Below are 21,636 nucleotides of genomic sequence, written 5' to 3'. Positions count from 1 at the left end.
AAAATATAGATATATTTTTTAAAAAAATATATAAGATATGGTCTTGATTTAGACAAACGACGTGATTTTTTTTTTTGAAAAAAAAAATACTATCTATTATTAAAATTTTAATTTTTTATGTATATATTTTATTTATTTAATTTTTTAAAAATAAATACAACCACTATGAGAATAAATTCAGTATCATATTTTATAACTTCAAATTTATTTGTCTTTTTTAAAATAGTTTAAATCCAATCCATTATGAGAATATTAATGCAATCCATAGAATATGATACTGAATTTGTCTTAAATGATATATTATTAATTACAGGAATTAAAGGGAAAGATAATTGCATACGCTATTACACCCACTTTTTATCTACCATTTCAATATAGAGAATTAATCAAAATTATTTATATTAAAAAAATATAATTGATATGGCGGCAATAAAATATATTCATGTAAGTTTCTATCGGTCAGTTACTAATGGAAATTGTTTACTAATTGGTATAATAAATGATAGAGAAAGATAAATGCATGGAATTAAAATTTGAAAATATTAAATTATTTATTATATTTTATACATAAATTTAAAAAAATTATAATGATAAGATAAAATAATTTTTCAATCCAAACGATTCCTTAATCTGTATCAATATTTTATGATGAATCTATATTTTTATATTAGACCATCCAATTCCATTACAAAATTAGAGAGAATCTCAATGGTATAAATTATTACCATTAAAGTTATTTACATTTTAATTTAAGTAGCATCGAGCTAGAGTTTCTAATTCAAAACTTAAACGTATATATCATGCAAACATATATATAAGGATTGGTTTAGATTTAGAGATGAGATAAGATTTTTTTAGATAAAAAATAAAAATTGAATAAAATAATTTTAGAATATTATTGTTTAATATTTATTATTTAAAATTTTTAAAAAAAAAAACTTAAATTGATAGTTAAAAAAAAGTAAATACAAATGATAGGGTTGCATTATTGGTGGAATTTTTTTTCATGAGTATACACAAAAATGTGGTTCAAATCATTGGAAGCAGAGTGTATTGCAAATGGTAATCAAATAGTCCATGAGTTGAAGATAGGATTTAAATGTCATATATGTAGGTCCATTCCTACTGAACCTGCTACGTTTGCCACGTGGTTTGTTTGTGGTTAACATAGTCGGTTCCTCTAACATACGATCGCAGATTTGGTGGCATCGGTCAGCGGTTTGAATTCAAAAAATGGAAATCACCTGTGTACACACCTATAGTAGACCAGTGTACTTTCGTAGCTGATTGCGCGAAATTAGAGAAGATCCGTAAGTATCGAGAGAAGGAGTTGTGGTTCCAAACCAATGGGATTCCATAGTGTGAAGAGCATACATGGGCCTGTGAATATCAGATCAAAGAAATTCAATTCCATAAGTACTGGGGTACTTATTGGTAAAACAGTAGGATTTTGGCTGTATTTCTGTTGCCTCTTATGTATGCTGTGTCAGAGCAGGCACTGCTTCCCATCAAAAAAAAAAAGAGCAGGCACTGCTGTCATTTGTACAGTTGCCCTCCCCCATTGTTTTTTTATTTATTCAAATCCTTATTGGATGTCAAACACTGTCACATTTAGGTCTATAATTTAGATGGAATTTAAATCAATTTATTTCAGATTTTAAATAGAATTTAATATTTAAATACTAACTTTCAAATACTTAAATTTATTTTAATTCAAAATTTTTTTATAGATTCGTAATTTTTTTTTTAATTTAACATCTCTTTATATATGGGATATATAATTTTTTTTTAATTTTTTATAAATACATTTAAATTCATTTTAACATTTGAATACATTTAAACTCATCTTAAATGGATCTCACAAAACTCAATCTACCATCTCAACTCATTACTATTTATAAATAATCCAATTCAGTTTAATATTTAAATGATCCTTAAAACTAGAGAATTGAAATCCTTAGTCATATCAAAGACAACAAACGAAAACTATTTCAAACAAAACAAAAACATAAATAAAAGAAAATAGATATCTATATCATAATAAAATTAATTTTATAATTTAACATAATACATCAAATCATGTTAATTTATATAAATTATTTTACAGTTAAAATATTTTTCTTAAATTTAATATGTTGTAAATGATTTTTTCTTTTCCATAACGAGGTGAAAATTAGTTGGACCTTGATTTTAAATCATAATTTGAAATGTTAATATTATATTATTACCTCCTTTGATTTCAAGATCATTTTAAAAGTTATTTGAAAACAACAGAACAACTAATAAAGAAACATGAAACATGGCCACATGAACAACCCTTGGAAGTTGGAACGTCGAATGAGACCATGGAAAGGTAATAGCCAAACATGTTACCAAGAACTACAATATGGTAAACTCAACTTTTCCATGCAACTTTCATGGACCTCTCTAGCAAGTATTTGCAGGACTTTAATATCATATATTGGGCTGCACAATCTACCCACTTATAAATCTGTTGCACAACTTGCATGATTTGGCTCGGCTTTCCTTTGATTAACATACTCATGTGTACCAAAAAACAAGATTTTTTAAAGCATATTATTATATCTATTCTATTACTGTAAGAGTATTGATATTGGGTTCATAAAAAATCAACGCATCTTTAAAATTTAAAAAAATATAGATAAAATTATCTACATCATCAAATTACAAAAGTTTGAGTTTTGAGCTACAGTGATTTTAAGTTCATCTTCAAATTTGAAGATGCAATTTGAAGATGCACTGCACTGTTCATCATCAAAAGGATTATTTTACTGTAAAAACTAAAACCAACTACATTTCTTTTCAGTTTCCTCTTCCCACGCTTTTCACTTCCGCCGAACGCCTTTCACTTTCTTTTCAGTGTCTATTGTTTGCTTGGAGAGGAAATTTACTTCCTGGGTTTGAATTGAATACCTGAAATTTTACTTTCTACGATATTGATGTGGTGAGGTCTCAAAATCATCTTGTGGACTGGTGTGGTTAAATTTCATCTTGTGGACATTCAGATTTTTAAAGAGAGACTTCTTCATACTATATACGTGGCCAGTTTCCAGTTCTTGTGGACATTAGCATTTTGGACATCTGGTATTCTGATATTTTGGTATGGATTCCATATTGGCTATATTGCAGATGAAGTCTTTTCGAATCCTGTTAGCTATTAAATAGATTGTATTGGTCTCTCTCGGTATTGTATTTATCTCATTTCAGCAGTATTTGTCATACCCATTTCTTGTTGACCATTTCAATCAGAATAAAAGAAATCCTCAACCCATCGGCCCATCCATCATAGGCAAAGATCTTATCTCATTTCAATCAGACTCTAGCTTAATATGAAAATTAACAAGCTATTAATCTGAAAATCTGAAAATTAACAAGCTATTAATCTGAAAACGTGTTAAGTATCAAATTAAACTTTCAATGCCAATCCTCTTCTAAATGTGCTCCTTTTTATGCAGGAATAGATCTCGTCGGTTCCCTACAGTTGTCGTCCTCTACCTGCATGCTTTAGATCAGTAGTGCGCTGCGGTACTGGGGCAGTGCATAACTTTTTCACGAGGCCAGAGATCGAAGGACTTGTTCCTTTCTTTTAAACACTTCTTTACTTTTTAAATGCCATCCCATATTTGTTCTGTCTTGGCTTCTTTTCAAACTTTTTGGTTTTCTTTCCCATTTCTTTGCCGGGTTGGCATGGCATCTCTTTCTTATAAAGTACTGTCGGTTTTCACCTTTTTTTTTTTTTTGGTTTTTGCACATTCCTTTATTATTACTGTTATCATTTGCTTAGTGATTTGCCGTTCTTTGGTATCCTTTATTATTACTGTAAATATACTCTGAATATATAGCAGTAGCAGCAGAATGGAGGTACCACTGCCATCTACACTTTCGTCCTTCAAACGTAGTGTATCATTCAAAGATGAACACGCATGAGTCTTGTCCAAAGAATTGTGTGTAAAAATGCAAAAAATTTTATTTCAGGAAACTCAGATTAATATGTTTTGCATGCGTTCTGTATGTATATATATAGATAGCTTGATCATATATATGCTTTAATTTCGTTGTGATCACTTTAAGCCTAGCCTTTCCATGTGTGGATATTAATAAAAGAATCGTGGATATATGTTTCGGGATGGTTGTGGTCAACATCAGACCAGAGAGCATCTCTTTTTAGGAGATGATGTAAAAGGGTTTTAAAGCGGATGCATGAGAGAGTGCAGGCAGGCTGGCATAGTATCGAAGAAGAAGAATTTGCAAAAGGAAGCGGCGGAGCATAAAGCTATGAATAAATGATGTGACATGTCTGTGGCCTCCATGGCCCATGGGTACTACAAATTTTAGGTTGAGCGCACGTTCCAAAGTACATATCCAAACGATCGACCTTTTTTCCAAAAGAGAAATACTAGTTTTTTTTTGGAGAAATTCTACACATCATCTTACACCACACATTTTATATATTAAAATATTATTTTTTATTATTTTTTATTTTTTATTTTATTTTATTCTTATTAAACTAATTAAATTATTTTATTTATCATCCACACACTACATATTTATTATAAAAAAATGAGAAAAAAATTAAAATAAATGTGGTGTGTAAAGTGTGAGGATAACAAATAGATTTTTCCTTCTTTTTTTCTAGAATGCACTTTTTTTTTTTTATTGATTAACTAAATTTGTTTAAGTGATGGTGTGAATTTCTTTTTTACAAAAAAAATATTTAAAAATATAAAAATATGAATGAAAAAAAAAAAAAAAGATACATTCGAGAATTTTTTTTGATACATTTTTTCGATACATGTAGCATCACTCTTTCAAAACATGATTGTGCGTTCTAGACAATAGACATGCATGATCTAAAATTAGCTGCTGCAAGAATGGCTACGGGTTATTTCGTTTTAGGTAAACTGGCCTGTGTGGTTCAATTAAAATGTCATCGTCTCTCACTTTGGCCTAGCTTTAATTCGTAGTCATTTATGCATGCCACACCAGCCACCTTGCATGTTTCTTACCATATTCTTAATATTTTTCTGGACACTCCAATTCAAATATTTAAATCAAGTGGATCGATCCCATGGAGAGCTAGTACTGTTCCGATGCTCTAACTGGGTGCGTGCATGTCGAGAAGGGAGAGTAGCTTTATATTTGCACACTTAAGAAAACAAGGGAGAGTAGCTCGGTGGTGGCCGCAAAGCCTCCAATGCTTGAGTTAGTAAGAGTTAGGGCTGGTTTGGATGTGGAGATCTAGTATCCACCATCATTTAAAACATATAATTATTACCTAATCATTATAATTTTTCTAAATATCCAAACAAATTAAACTCAAAAAATAACTAGATTTTTTAAATATCAAAATAAAAAATATTAACAAATTATATTATAACAATATTTTTATTCAACTTTTTTTTTTATCTCTTTTTCTAAAACTCCATTAAGCATCTTAAATTAAATTATTTCATTACTATTCACTAATCATTTTACTATTATTTATCAATTTTTTATTTTATGTCATCTCATATCGATGCAAACGAGACCTAAAACTCAGACACCAACTTTGTAATTAATCCAAAAAAGTAACTAGTAATTTTTTTATATGGTACATATAAATCTTTAGATAAGTCTGATAATTTGGATATATAATAATTTAGTATACCATTCACTGAAATATAATTTATTTTCGCACAATATGTATTTTCATCCCTCCGCGGATTCTCTATCCTCAAATTACCTTCATGGTCCCGGAATGCACCCCCCTAATCACATGGGTGCATTCTAGCATCTTAAGCTGGACCATGTTCAAGTTGTCACGAAATTGCATGGCCTTGAGTTTGTACTCTCTCTCTCTCTCTCTAAACAAGCAAATTTTATTAAAGTAAAAGATGATACATATTAAGGGGTGGGATTCCCAACAAATACCTCATTATAACAACCAAATGCAAAAGAGGTGACAAAAAGAAAAGAAAAATAGGTTTTGAGACTAATTTCTTAATCACAATCCAAGCCCTACAAAAAGGGTACTGTTTTAAAAGATATTTTGAAAGTAATCCACAACTAGAGACGGTGCATTGCAATTTGTTGTCTTAAGATATTTTTTCGAGAGATCCTTAATCCCTTTAACACTATCATAGGTTTGGGATAACAATAATTCAGATAGACCGGCATAAGAAGAGCAAATTTGGGATGCCTACCCGCATCTCTGGAGTGGTGCATGAGGGCCATGCGTTGGTGGGATGAAGGTGGGGTCGAGTCAATTTGATGGATCGGATAGAGGGAAATATGCTGGTGAGGCACATGTAGTTGATAGAGCTGTCAAAGGACGGCGGCGCATGAAGACCACACACGAAAAAGAGCCGCGCGTGAGGTACATGTTAGGGTACGGTTCCGCATCGTCCCAGTAGATCGGTGACAAAGGAATGTCATGGTGGGGTGAGTATCAACTTTCCATGGCCGAAATGCAGCAAATCTGAAAAAAGTCCGAATCAGCCAAAAAAAAAAAAAAAAAACTACCTTATAAACATATTCACATATAAGTAGCTGCAAGGAAACAGGAAATGAAAAGGAGATGGAGAGGAAGGTTGAGCCGAGGCCCAAGACTCATACCTTCCTCTCCGGCAGAACTAAACGAAATGATGAGTTTTTTTCTAGAAAAAAGTCATAGCTTCTCGTTTTAAAAAATTGAACACAACTGCAAATAAAATGTTAACCATGAGTTTGTACTTATCCAAATCAATTAGATGCATATTATCATTGAGCCAAAACAAATTTCAGATCTATTTAGATCATGTTCTTTGAGACAACTTATTACATTGCATTAAATTTAAAAGAATTCTTCGTTTTTCATTTGTTTCTCGTTTAATTTCACCACAACGCATAAATCCTACTAATAAGAGGGTCAAGATAATTATTGCTTTCTACCCATAAATGTTGGTCCTAAATACGTACACGCCTTTTTAATTTTTTGTATTAAGCTTAAGATTTATAATAAGAGAGAGATAAATACACACACACACATATATATATATAACGTGAACTTTACATTAGTTATTGAGCAGACATGATTTCACTCATAAATTATACCTATCAACTATAAGGTCTTGTTTGGTTATACAAATTAAATGAGATGAAAAATCTATAAATGGTAATTAGATAGTTTGTAAATAGTAGTTAAATAATTTGAATTAAGATATTTTATAGGATTTTGGAGAAGAAGAGAGCAAAAGTTGAATAAAAATATTACAAAATTAAAATATTGTTAGAATATAATTTTTAATATTATTTTTGTTTTAAGATTTGAAAAAATTAAATTATTTTTTGTGTTTTATTTGGAAGTTTAGAAAAATTATAATAATTAGATAATAATTAAACAAAAAATTTGAAAATTTAAAATTGAAAAATGTTTGTATTTTAATGATGTTTAGATATTGAGATAAGATAAGTTGAAACCAAATGAGGCCTAGATATCATTCTATATATTTATCTATTTTTGGAGTTAAAAGAGTGTTAAATGACCAATTGTCTCAACAACTTAAAATGGTGGAAATATATAGATTTTGTTATTTATTCAATATCTTAACACTCTCCTTTAATGTCGACTAAACTCTCTTTCAATGAAGAGAGCTTAACACAGGAAATATTAAATAAAACGGGATCAAGTACATAATTTGGATTCAAATTTAAGATCTCTATTATGATACTATATAAAATCACAATTTATTCTAAAAGTTTGAGATTTTATTATTTATTTAATATCTTAATAAAAAGTTTGAACAAAAGTATACTTGGTAGACCACTTTCTCCCATGCACTAGTCGTTATATCCTCTCATAATAATAATCGTTAATTACACACATAACGTATTTGTGTGGATTTTTCATAAAAATAGAATTATTTGAGGTATTTACAGCACACACTAACCATATAGTATAATTTAATTTATAAAATTTAAATTTTAATACTTATCTTCCAAATTAAATTATACCACATTAGTTATATATAACAAGAAGGATTTCAAATAAAATTATTCTTTATACAAATATGACCTAATTTCAATGCGTGACACGATAAAATATAGCTAGCTACTAGTATTAGCTAGCTAACTGCTAATGTGGAGGCATGCCCCCCAAACAAGGTGCTTCCTCCACATTCTCCAGCGCAAATTCACGCGGCCTTGTGACCCAAACTCATGTGTGCTGCGAGGGGATTTGGTAACAAACTATGGCTCTCAAACTCCTCTTCGAGCTTTGTTGGTCCCTCTGCTGTCTTGTTTCTCTACGGTGGGCTTGGGAAGCAAAATAGCAAATCCTCTTATAATTAACGGTTTATACATCTCATCATTATCTCAGATTATTTATATAAACTTTAATTTTTTTTATGATATGCCAACTTATATTAGGATTAAAATTTGACGTATTTATATTTTTAGACTGCCTAATAATTACCATTCCATTTTCATTATATTTTACTTACCTCATCATTACAAAAATATTAAATTAGGTCTTAAATTTGCAAGTTGTTTTTATGAACGAGGGAGTTAAAGAGCAGGTTGACTTTATTTTTGAAGTATCGAACTCACACGCCATTCTTCATCATCTATTCTAAACATAAGGTCCGCGTCCGCACCCTTTCACACCACTTAAACATGTAATTTTTCAGTTTTACCCTCGTACTTAAATGTTTATTTCATTCTTCCATTTCTCATCTTTTCCTTCTTCTCCTCCTCCTAAGTCCCCCGCTCTTTTCCCCCTTCCTTTTTCCCAGTTTGTTCATCCAGATATTCTCTATATTAAGAGTAAAACAGAAAAAAGTATCACCTTTGGTGCTTGACACTGAGGAAGATTTTGAAAAATGGTCGAAGTTTTTCCTAGATAGATAATACAAGCCATTTTAGGATTGCTTTAGACTCTAACAGCCTTAAGCCATAGATAGTTGCTGCTTACTTGAATTTACATCTATTGAATCACAGAAATCGATGTTTTAGATCTTCAAACAAATCAAACCCATTTTCACTTTCAGTCAAGCTTTCCAGCTTGCTATTGTTAAGTTGCTGAGTTAGTCCTGGAGGTCCATTTGGCACCTGGAATTTTAAATGCCTGCAAACATAAAAGCAGGACAATTAAAGCATGCATTTGAAGAGGAGAAAAGGAAGTTTGACTGAAAATCCTGGAGGTTCCTGTGTCACCAACTGGAAATCCCATGCCCAAGTCCAATATTCAATACAGGTGAAGAGGAAAAGAGGAAGTTTGAAGAAAAAATGCCATGCGATTACTTATGTGTGAAGAGGAGGAGGAAGTTTGAGAGGGTGCGTATTTTTTTACTTTTTATTTTTTTATTTATAAATAAAATGGTACCATGTCACCGGGTGTGCAGGATGTGCAAAATAACAGGTTTCTGGGTAGCACGACCCAATATTAAATCATAGATTTTTTACAGGGGCAAAATTTTCTTCCATTTAAAACATTGATATATATTTTTTAAGCATACGAGAAGGGCGTACTTTTGAAATGAAAAGGTAGGCATAAGGTAAATTTTCAAATTAGACATTTTCAAATTGAAAAAATATGTACTCATCATATATTTAATAAATACTTATTATATATATATATATATAACAAATGATTTGTACAAATTTTAAATAGATAAATTACATGCAAGTCCTTATAGAAAAGTAGACCCTACCTTAAAAAAATATTAATTATTTTTTTTAATAGGACCCTTTTTTTTTATAAATAAATTTATATAAAATTTATCCATTTTATTTTTGCTTAACAAGATTAAAAGAAAACGTTGTTCTCTCTCTCGTTAACTTTTTTTAAAAAAATAATAGTAAGCATGCAAAACAGCAAAACAACGACTTCGAATGGCTTGCCCGTGGGTCTATGATATTGCGGCCTAGAGAATTCACATTTCGGAAGCATACAAGATACCAATTATACATGGGCCGGTGCGACTGCGAGGCCCCATTTTGTGGATGGCCGAAATCTGGCTTAATATATAAATAACCGTCATATTTCTCATTAGAATCCTAGGGTTTGCGCAGCTCGTCTCGGCAGGGGAACGACAGCACTGGTACCTCCACTTCCTTTGCCGCCACCATGGGTCGTATGCATAGTCGCGGGTACCTCTCGTTCCATCTCTATGTATCTATATCTACATATTCGTTTAATATCTCATTCTGGAGCTGGCGATATCTGATGTGTTTTTCTGACATGAATCTAGTAAGGGTATCTCAGCCTCAGCTTTGCCATATAAGAGAACTCCGCCAAGTTGGCTTAAGATATCTTTCCAGGATGTAAGGAAAAAACTCCAACATTATTTTTTGGATTTAAATATACATATGTGTCTGTGTGGACATTTGTTTATAATGTCATTCGTGCTTACTTAAAGAGGCTGTGGTTTTTGTGTGGGAGTTAGGTGGAGGAAAACATATGCAAGTTTGCGAAGAAGGGTCTGACTCCGTCCCAGATCGGTGTGATTCTTCGTGACTCTCACGGTATCGCTCAGGTCAAGAGCGTTACTGGAAGCAAGATCCTCCGTATTCTCAAGGCTCACGGTATGTATTTGTTGTTTTCTTAATTATTTTTATGCTCTGTTGAAGGCTGAGAAATTGCGGTGGCGGTTAGAATTGGAACATTGTGGCCTAAATGCTTCGACTTTGGGGAATCGATAAATACTGACGACAGTTAGTTCTCTACATGCGATGTTTTTTCTTGGTTTACAGTAAAATAGTCTTCCATCGCTAGGCTTTGTTTGTGTGATAATATGAGAAAATGTTAGATATGAGACGTGTAATGAGTTTTTTCCCATCAATTTTCTTGTTTGGTTCGCAAATGAAAATGCTCAGATTCAGTGGTTGGATTTTATTTACATCGTCTTCCTCTAGCATTTGATTCTAGTTACGGGGACATCAGAAATATGTATTTCTTTGGAATTTATTTTCTGAGTTTGTTTATATGTTTCTTCTTTCAACTGTGTCAGGCCTTGCTCCCGAAATTCCAGAGGATCTGTATCATCTTATCAAGAAGGCAGTCTCCATCCGTAAGCATCTGGAGAGGAACAGGAAGGATAAGGATTCAAAGTTCAGGTTGATTCTTGTTGAGAGCAGGATTCACAGGCTCGCTCGCTACTACAAAAAGACAAAGAAGCTTCCACCTGTCTGGAAATAGTAAGTCTTCTCCTAATGTCTCACAATTATCTATTTGGATCCTCTTCCTTTTATTGATCAAACTTTTCATCCAATTCGTTTGACCTTGTGACTTTGTCATTAACTACTGATAAAAAATTTATCATTAATTCAACTGTTCTCTTTTCTGCAGTGAGTCCACCACTGCCAGCACTCTTGTTGCTTAATAAATATTAGCTCCGCACACTTCTAGATATCCTTGAGATATATGACTAATGTGAATTAAGTCTTCCGGTAGATTCGTCCAGCTGTAAGACCTAATTCATGACAACAAGAAAGGTTTTGTCATGCTGCTTCTAATTGGGGAGTAGATGGAACCAAGAAATTTGTATTTTTGGGTTTAGATGGTTATTTATTTGTCTTTCATTTTCCTTTGTTTTTGTGGTCTGGTAGTCTTCTGATTTGAACCTTTTGGCTTCAGATTTATGTTTTAATGTTTCGTATGTTTACAGTTGTGGGCAGGTAGTCTTTTTTAACTTGAACTGTCAAAGTGATAGGCTGTGTAACGTTTACAAGACCATGTTTTAGAAATGAGTCATGACTATGCAGCAAATTAATTGGTCAATGTGATATGCTAGCCCGAGTAGCCTCTGTTCGAGAGGATGCTGCAAATGCAAATCCCCTTTAGCTTGATGTGAGTTCGGTTCAGAGTTAGGTTTACCAGTGTTGTTTGAACTGATCAGGACTCGGGTTTATATTTTGTAGTGCACAGCACAGTTTTGATGTTGGATACCCGGTTTGTGAGTCAGTTTCCGCTATAGAAGGTTTTTCAGATCTAGGGCTTGTGCACACTCAGGATTAGGTAGGACCTTTTGCTCAGAATTACTTGGGGAGCAAAAATGCTACTACAGAAATCCAAGAAAAGTTAGAACAAAATGTATTGAGCTCAAAATTTGAATTTTTGCTTTCAAAATGACTAGGTTGCAACTCAATATGGCTGACCAATATGAATTAGCAGCGGACATTGAGGTGATTCTTTTGTGCCTTGGAAAAGGCCCTAATTTTTAGTTAAGCAGGTTAAGCTTATGTATCATAAGGTCTTGTTTGTTTTTAGATATGAGATGAGATGAATTAAGTTGAAAATTTTGTTTTGGAGATAAGATGAGATGAGTTGAGATTAATTGTGAAAACAAACAAGGTCTAGATCGGAGCTGTGTCGAGATGGTTACTACATGGATGATGCTACCTTTGCTAGTGCTGCCCATGTAACCCTGTGCGGTTGCCTGTTGGCACCCCTTTGTATGGACCTTTCCGGATTGGAGTTTTGAAGATGGAACGTTGAATTGATGTCCTAAGCTGTCGTGCTTAAGGTTTGAATGCACCAATCTGTTAGGTAATGGGTGTAATTGTGCAAACGGCCCGTTTATTTATCCATTTAAATGAGTGGTTTATCAAGTGTATTCCCTATTTACCCAAAACACTGATTTGTATGATTAAATCTGGATGCTACCTGGCCCTAAAAAACGCATGAATTCTCAAAGATTCGCTATGGTCTTGTAATAAGAGCACGAGGATTTCTAGGCAAACAAGCGACCTATTTCTAGGTTGAAACTACTCTGCTCGATTTTACAATTCTTTTGGAGTAGAAGCAATGACATCAGTTAACTATAAGTATGCAGCATCAACAACTAAGATATTAGCTACAACATGATGCCTTCCATAGTTTTATGAAGTAAATTAGTGAACTGGATTCAAATCATCGTTGGGATAGTGCAGTATTTTTCATAGCAGAGCATGACTTTACTAAAAGGCTGTACTATTAAAAATTTGTTGGAATAGTAAATATTCTAAAGCACTTTTTAAAGCTAGGCTTGGTTCGGTTATACAAACAAAATTATGTAACCAAGTCATCTTATCTAATCTCATTTTATTTCATATAATTATTATAATTTTTTTAAATTTTCATACACAATATAATAAATAATTCAAAATTTTCAAACTTCAAAACAAAAGTTATATTCTAATAATATTTTATTTAATTTTTAATTTTTATCTAATTCCATCTCATTTATGTGACCAGATAAGACCTTATAGTGATGGTGGTTTTTAAAAAATGTAACGTTATTTTCTAAAGCTTTTGAACAAAAGTTTCCAACTTTTTTAGTTACTCAAATCACTTTTACAAATTTACCAAATATATCATTTTAAAATAATAACTTTATAACTGTTAAAAGTGCAGTTTTTAAGTTTCAATTCAATATGTAGAAGAGAATATATGAGTTGAATGAATTTTATTTATAAAAAGAAAATAAGAATGTTAATGTTTGGTCTTCTTTAATAAAAAAAACTTATCTAATTTTAATTATTTTGTTAACTTCTTTTGTACATAAACAGTAGATTCTGTTATGAACTTTATTTATTATAGATATAGGAAATATCTTTGTCTAGTAACATTAAAAACTCAAAAGTCATTGAAATACAGAACTTCTTTTGAATGTGAAAACAAATGTTGATAATTAGTAATTACTTCTCTATGATTGGTTCAATTTTATCACGGAACATCTGAGGTCTAGGTACCTCAAGAGGGAGATTAAAGAAGTTGGTTGTTAAAATGAAACCTAAAATTGTTACTTTGATGGACCCCTTTACATCATCTGAGAAAGCTCAAGGTTTGTTGTTGGGCTAGGCTTCGACTTTGTCGGAGTCTAAAAGCCCAACTTCGACCTCCGACTCCAACCAAAATAGGAGATCAAGTTAGGCTCCGACTCCGACTCCGAATCAGAGTAGATTCCGACTCCAATAGGAGTTTTCGAAGTTGGAGTAGAGGGTCAGAGTTCTAATCGGAGTTGAATGAAAGAACAAAAAAAAAAAAAAATAGATGAAAATCCTAACAAGGAACATTCCACAATTCACAACTTGTTTTCTTTTTTGTAACCCAATATCAAAATTTCCGAATAGAGAACATTTCACAAAGAATAGATTTTCGCATCCTAATAAATAACAAAAATTATAAAAAATAATAGAAACAGATTCATAGAAGATTTTCGCATCCTAGGGTTTTGGATGGCAATAGACTACAGAGGAAGACAAGCGTAGTGTAACAAGTCCACCCTGGAAGCTCCTTAATGCGGTGGAGAAGAGGGGCTACTGATGGTGAAAAGCGGCTGGAAGAGGTTAGGGATGAAACCCCAACCCACGTGTAGTGGAACTCGAGCATATTCAAAACTGAAGTGAAGTTTTTAATTGACTAAGGGAACTTGTGAGAAAACGAATGAGGAAGTGAGAAACAATGGCAAGAGAGAAAAAAGAGGCTTTCGGTTATGAGAAAATGATGGAAGAGGTGAGAAACAGTGAAGGGTTTCAACCTGATTCCTGAAGGCTGAAGAGATAAATATATAGGAGGTCAAAACGACGTCGTTTTGAACTTTTGAGGTTTTTTTTAAAAAAAAAAAAAAAAAATGGCAAAATACACCATCTTGTACATGGGAAGCTCGAACGCGGGTCAGTTAGTTGGCAAAACACCGCATTGCACCATTAGGCCACTCAACTACTTGTTACTTATGTTACAACATTAAATATATTAAGTCTAAGTGTTGGAATTCGGAGTCGGAGCTTGGAGCCAATATGGACTCCGGACTCCAACTCCAACTCCGACTTCTGAAAATTTCGACTCCATCGGAGTCGGAGCCTTGTCAGAATTCGACCGAAGTTTGGAGCTCGAAAATTTTGCCCACCCCTAGTTTGTTGCATCTCTTACATATGGATTAGTTGATTACTAATGAAGGGGTAGCAGGAAAATTTGAGTGTTTTGGCAAAATGTTATCTCTGTTCAATTAGTTTTAAGCAATGAGCAATTTATTTTACTTCGATTTGGCAATGGTCTTAATAATTTTTCTTGTTGTTTTGTTTATGCCAAATGCACTATGATTGGGTTTGGCTAACACCCGAGACAATCTCTAAACATTTGCAAACATCTTCCGAGCTCCTTTTTGTTTAAATTCCTAGTCCTCATTTTCAGTGGCATAATCTTTATGTTTAGTAAAGATCTTAGCGTCGAGTTTCGGATCAAGTTCAGAAACAGAGTCATCTAATGTAAAGGTCGCAACAACAGGTGCATTAGCATCATCATCACCACTGGTTGCCAGAAGTCCCTCTCCTACAACCTCTTGAATATTTTCAACCCTTTCAATCTGCTGTTCACCCTCTTTAGGCAAATTCTCTTCATCCAACTTATCATCAACATTTGTTTCCTCCATTGGGATATTATAGGAAACCAGCATTCTACCGTGAGACGATCCTCCTCCTGAATATGGATTGGTTCTACCAAATCCACAACCTAGGGAGGCAAGTTTTTACTAGTGTTGCCAAGATTAGAGTCTAAAATAACCAATGTACCTTTGTCTTTTCCAACATCATCCAGCAGGGGAGTACCTTTAACTTCCTTCACGGTTTCAAGCTTTAATCTCTTCTTCTCCTCCCAAATGTTTTCACCATTTTGCAAGTACGCACATTGTATCCTTGGATCTTGCACCGAGAATAGAAAGTTGGTAAGGTCTTATAGATCACTTCCTATTTATGACCACTCCTCGGCAACCCAATCAAAAAATAAGGCATTGGCTCCTTCGCTACATCCATTTAAGATTTTTAGAAAGGATTCTTGGTAAAAGTTGGATGGGAGCCCTAACAACACAATCCAAACAGGGACCAAAGAAGGTTTTTCATATTCATTGAAATCAGGTTCCTAGTGAAACACACGGTATTGGACACCATTCACCTCACAAACTTCACACCAAAGAGGTTTTCAAAAATCTGATTCATTTGACATGTGGACAAACACATTTCTGGGATGCCTCATTGTTGAAACAACTGGTAAGCATGATAGACTCCAACAATTGTGAATGTAGGACCTTATAGCATCTAGAGAACACCTCTACCATAAGAACTTTAGAATAATGGAGAAACGGAAAGGTTCAGCGGACCGAACAATCTCCTTCTTAGAAAATTGAAAACACAGTTCGCCATCTACATATTTAGGCCCACGATGAGACACATACATCTTCGGGATTGGTTGAGGCACCGTCAATATGAGATCAACATAAGGACATCGACTTGTCTCTACATTGCAGCCCCCCTACCATTTTATACAAAAACCCTAGTAGAGCCAAAATATTCAAAAAAGGCAAGTCACAATTTCTCAAAAGAAAATGGTATACTATAGCACTTCGCTAACTCGAAGTGCATCACTATGAGAATCTAGATTTGCTAACACTAGGCTAAGTTTTAAGTCTTCATGCCGACTGTTTGCTTTTACAAGCCCATCCCCTTGCGGGGAACAAACATGCCCACAAGCAATAAGTCCTAAAGTGTTGCAATCTGAGGATTGAGAGCGATCTGGAATGACCAAAATGCTAGTCAATATTCTCCCAAGGATTACTTCCGACTACCGCAAGCTTAGATTCTTCACCCGAGGGTACACATCCCAAGCAAGATAATTCTTCACTAGTTAGAAGTAAGTCCAACAAATTGCCATATGGGATATTTCCTTAGGAGGCTCTGATTGATAATTCACGATGGGAAGTTTAACTAGTTGGAAACTCCCAATCGTCCAATCCACAAAGAACTTCTGGTCCAAGGTTTTCATATGGGAGTACTAAGACTCAAGGAGAACCACTTGATACCTGGTATGAGACCCAAAGCTACATTGATTCCAACTTTGTTTCTTGATGTCAGAAACATGCGAGAACTCATGTGTGGCCAGATTAGGATTTGTCACATCTTATTTATATAAGTCATGTTACGGTAGTAGGGTTTGACTAGTTTAATTAAATGGTCAATTTTTGAGTTGATTCATATAGTCTAATATTCACGATTTAATACGACATGAACATGACCCACATATTTGGTATATGTATAATGAGTAGAAGAATTCAAAAAGTATGGTGTGTGATATGTGAGCTTATGTGTATCAAAACTCCTTAAATTTTCTGCAATATGGTAGGCAAGAGTTAACTTTCTGTGATATAAGTCGATTTTCTTTGTCTATTTCATCTCCTTATTCTTCTTTTTCCGAGTCAACGTTGGAGGCGTTGATGAACTCCCAGTGGGATAGACCCTGTTCTTCGACTTGGACGAAATCGAGGTCTTCAATTAAAGAGGAATTTCATGGACGTTGAGGATGACGATGCCTTGGAGCTCCTCGCCATTGTCACTGTTTTACAACTTTTATTTTCCTCCTTATCTTCCTTGTTTGTGTAAAATGTGGCCGAAAGTATGCTAAAATCGTTTGGGTGAGAAGAAAAGAAAACGTGTTCCCTATAAATTATGTTGGGTGAAAGTTTTTTTTTTTTTTTTTTTAGAGAGAGAAGTAGGATGTAGCCAGCTGTTGAATTTGAAATTCAAATTGAGTGGTGCTACATCGTAATCCGAAAACTCAAAACATTTTAAATTTTTGTCATTATTTTTTCATAATCTTAAATATTTATTTAAAAATAAAAAATTCACAACATTAATAAAAAAAACATTTCATTAATTACTAAATAAAAAAAAGCCATTCGGGACACTTCTTCGAGACTCAAATTTGGATTCCAAAGTATTTCTAATTCAAATTACAAACATTCGGATTTGTATTATAGTAATGCTACATACAGTTATTTTTGCGTGCTCCTTGTGCACTCCACTAATACGATTAGTTGGATCAATTTTTTTAATACACAACCAATCACATCAGTAGACTCTATTTAAAATTGATAAATGCATGTTAAGAGTGACGAGCTATAAAAAAAATTTCATCCAATTGTGTGACTGACTATGGAGAAAGAAAAATTCTAAACATAAGCCCACACACCACACTGTTTTTTTCTTTTACTAAATGTTTGGTATATGGATAATGAGTAGAAAAATTCAATTAGTTTAAGAAGAATAAACCCAAAAAATATTTTAAAAAATAAAAATATATAAAAAAATGTGTGATGTGTGGGCTGATGTGTAGCAAAGCTCATGGAGAAATGCATGATGAACAAATCTTATTCATGAGTTTTGTGAGTTCAATCTTTGGTTGGAAATTAACTTCCGGTCTTCTTTATTTAAAATTAAAAAATTTTAAATATAAACTAACACACCACACTTTTATTTATTTATTTTTTCTTTTAACAAATATTTGGTATATGGATAATGAGTAGAAGAATTTCATTAGTTTAAGAAGAATAAATAAATAAATGTAAAAAAAAAATTTAAAGAATAAAAAAAAGTGCGGTGTGTGATGTGTAGCAAAATTTCTTTAATTTTGTGTAATATGGTAGCCAAGAGTTAACTTTCTGTGATACAAGTTGATCGTCTTCGTCTATTTATTCTCCTTATTCTTATTTTTCCGAGTCAGCGTTGGTGGCATTGACGAACTCCCAGTGGGACAGGCTCTGTTCTTCCACTTGGTCAAAATCGAGGTCTTCAATCAAAGTGGAATTGCATGGACGATGAGGATGATGATGCCTTGGAGCTCTTTGCCATTGTCACCCTTTTACAACTTTTATTTTCCTCTTTAACTTCTTTGTTTGTGTGAAATGCAGCCAAAAGTATGCTAAAATTATTTGGATGAAAAGAAAAGAAAATGTGTTCCCTGGAAATTATGTCGGGTGGAAGTTTTTTTTTTTTTTTTAGAGAGTGTGAGAGAGAAGTGGGCTGTAGTGGGCTGTTGAATTTGAAATTCGAATTGAGTGATGCTAAATTTTAATCTGAAAAATCAGAACATTTTAAATTTTTGTCATTATTTTTTCATAATCTTAAATATATATCTAAAAATAAAAAATCGACAACATTAATAAAAAAAAATACTTCATTAATTACTAAATAAATAAAAAAAGGCCATTCAGGACACTTATTCTAGATCCAAATTTGGATTCCAAGGTATTTCTAATTCAAATTAGGATTTGTATTAAACGTAATACTACATACAGTCATTTTTACGTGCTCCCTATGTACTCTACAGATATGATTAATTAGATGAATTTTTTTAATACACAACTAATCATATCAGGGGATTGCACAAAAGAGTATGCAAAAGTGATTGTAAATATAATTTTTGTTGCATTATCCATATTGTAGAAGTAGGCAGTTAAAAGAGATAAATGCATGTTAATCCATAATATTTAATATTGATAAGTGCATGTTAAGAGTGACGAGCTATAAAAAAATTTCATCCAATTGTGTGACTGACTATGGAGAAAGAAAAATTCTAAAAATAAACCCACACACCACACTGTTTTTTTTTCTTTTACCAAATGTTTGGTATATGGATAATGAGTAGAAAAATCCAATTAGTTTAAGAAGAATAAACCCAAAAAATATTTCAAAAAATAAAAATATATAAAAAAAAGTGTGGTGTGTGGGCTGATGTGTAGCAAAGCTCATGGAGAAATACATGATGAACAAATCTTATTCATGAGTTTCGTGAATTCAATCTTTGGTTGGAAATTAACTTCCAGTCTTCCTTATTTAAAATTGAAAAATTCTAAATATAAGCTCTAACACCACACTTTTATTTATTTATTTTTTCTTTTAACAAATATTTGGTATATGGATAATGAGTAAATAAATTCCATTAGTTTAAGAAGAATAAACTAAAAAAAATTTCAAGAATAAAAAAAAAAGTGCGGTGTGTGATGTGTGAGCTTATGTTAATCTACAATATTTAATATTGATAAATTCATGTTAAGAGTGACGAGCTATATATTGAAATCCAAGAAAAGCAACATACTCAAAAATATTTAGAAATTACAATTCTAAATAGTATAAAAACATTATGGTCAATCTAGGAGAAGAAAAGCACCGACTATTTGCAAGAAGACAAGGGAACAAGAAGGAAAGTGAAATTAAATGATAAACTGAAATCTAAAGAGATAGTTCTTTATCCCCTACCATAACTGTAGTTGAAGCAGTCGTTAGTATGCTAAAAATGTTTGGATGAGAAGAAATCGTGTTTCTTGGGAAAGTTTGCCGAGAGTTGAAACTTTTTTCACAAAGAGAGGTGGAGCCGTTTGAGCAAAAGGTACTGTAGATGATTTTTTGTTTTGTTTCGTTTTCCTTTAAATGAGATCTTTGGAACACAGATTTGAATTTCAAATTGCTTCAGAAGCCAAGATAGCTTAATATCCTCTTACTATCTATTTACTATTCTACAATATATTTGAAATTTTTGTTTTTTTTTTTATTTATAATTTTCTTTTAAGTATTTTTTTAACATATTTAATCATTAATTTTTTTTTAAATATACGACTTCACTAATAATCATTTCCTTAACCATTATGTAAAAGAGAATTAAAAAAAATAAAAAAATTAGTAAAAGAATGTTAGAATGGTAGTAAGCCTATAATTATTCTAGAACTAGCTGGTTTGGATTTTCGATTTTGTGGTATAGGATTTTTCCAATAGGACGGCGACATTGAAGCTAGTAATTACAAAGTTTTTATTCGTAGACCTAGTAGTTACAAAAATAAGTCATTCAAAGTGTCAGTTTGAATTGTCTAAGATTTTTATAATTTTTTTTAAATATTTTATAATATTATATTTTAAGCAATTTGGATAGTTAGAAGAGATTATGTTAATCCACAATATTTAATATTGGGATTTCTATTATCTAAGATATTTATGCTATATAGTCCAAGTGCTATATATCTCTTTTCAAGAATCAAGAGTGACAAGGTATAAGAAATTTCATGATTGACCAATCTTATTCATAAGTTTCATGAATCCAATCTTTCGTTGGAAATTAATTTCCTTATTAAAGAGTGGCTACTCTAGGCTTTGGGAATCAATCTCTAAGGTGTTGTCGGAAGTCCTGGAAAATATATCTATCAAGATGCGAGAGGGTAATGTTTCGTTTTGGTTTGATAAGTGGATGTCTAATGGACCTTTAATTGTTTCAAACTCTATGGTCTCTTGTCCACAGTTGAAAGTTAAAGACTGTTGGGTTGATAACGTTTGGGATGAGCGGTTGTTAGAAAGCTTGGTTGGTTGCAGTTAGGCAAGGGATATTATTGTTACATTCCCTGGTCGACGTGAAGATAAAGATTTGTTAATTTGGCAGCCAAGTAGTGATGGTAAGTTCTCTTCGTCTTCAGTGTGGGATATGATACAAGTGAAAGGGCCTAAGTTGGAAGGAATGGAATGGATGTGGAGTATTCTTTTACTGAAAAAGCTTCTATCTGCATGTGGAAAGTGAGGTTTAACTGCCTTCCAGTAGATGTTCATGTACAATCTGTGGGTGTTCTTTTCGTTTCTCGTTACAATTTTTGTGGTTTGGGTGAGATGGAGGAACATGATCATATTCTAAATTTAGGAGATATAGCCAAAGAAATATGGAAGAGGGCGTTAGTGGTGTTAGGTGTAAATTGTAGAGAGTTTACAAGCTGGTGGGGATGGGTCTGCTTCTGGTTTGGGTGTGCCAATAAGTCATCTCAAAATGGAGTGCTGATTGGGTTGATGCCAGTTTTAATATCTTGAAAATTATGG

At 32.7% G+C, this 21,636-nt stretch overlaps 1 protein-coding gene across 2 annotated transcripts; it reads left to right on the top strand.

Moving 5' to 3' along the window:
• The first annotated feature begins 9,967 nt into the window (after positions 1–9,967).
• On the top strand, positions 9,968–18,868 carry LOC122303149 (40S ribosomal protein S13). Of its 2 annotated transcripts, none has more exons than XM_043114773.1 (5): positions 9,968–10,128; positions 10,230–10,302; positions 10,425–10,563; positions 10,989–11,175; positions 18,509–18,868. In XM_043114773.1, exons 1-5 carry the CDS (start codon positions 10,106–10,108, stop codon positions 18,669–18,671), a joined length of 585 nt encoding a protein of 194 aa, XP_042970707.1. In that variant the 5' UTR covers positions 9,968–10,105; the 3' UTR covers positions 18,672–18,868. The 2 variants fall into 2 exon arrangements, with proteins under 2 accessions (XP_042970707.1, XP_042970708.1); XM_043114774.1 differs by lacking the exon at positions 18,509–18,868 and adding an exon at positions 11,327–11,669 and having other exon boundaries at positions 9,969–10,128.
• Positions 18,869–21,636: the final 2,768 nt, after the last annotated feature.

The sequence above is a fragment of the Carya illinoinensis genome, chromosome 3, assembly GCF_018687715.1.
Source record: "Carya illinoinensis cultivar Pawnee chromosome 3, C.illinoinensisPawnee_v1, whole genome shotgun sequence".
Classification (NCBI taxonomy): Eukaryota; Viridiplantae; Streptophyta; class Magnoliopsida; order Fagales; family Juglandaceae; genus Carya; species Carya illinoinensis.
Note: the sequence above shows the minus strand (reverse complement) of the source record. Positions and strands in the feature narration are given on the sequence as shown.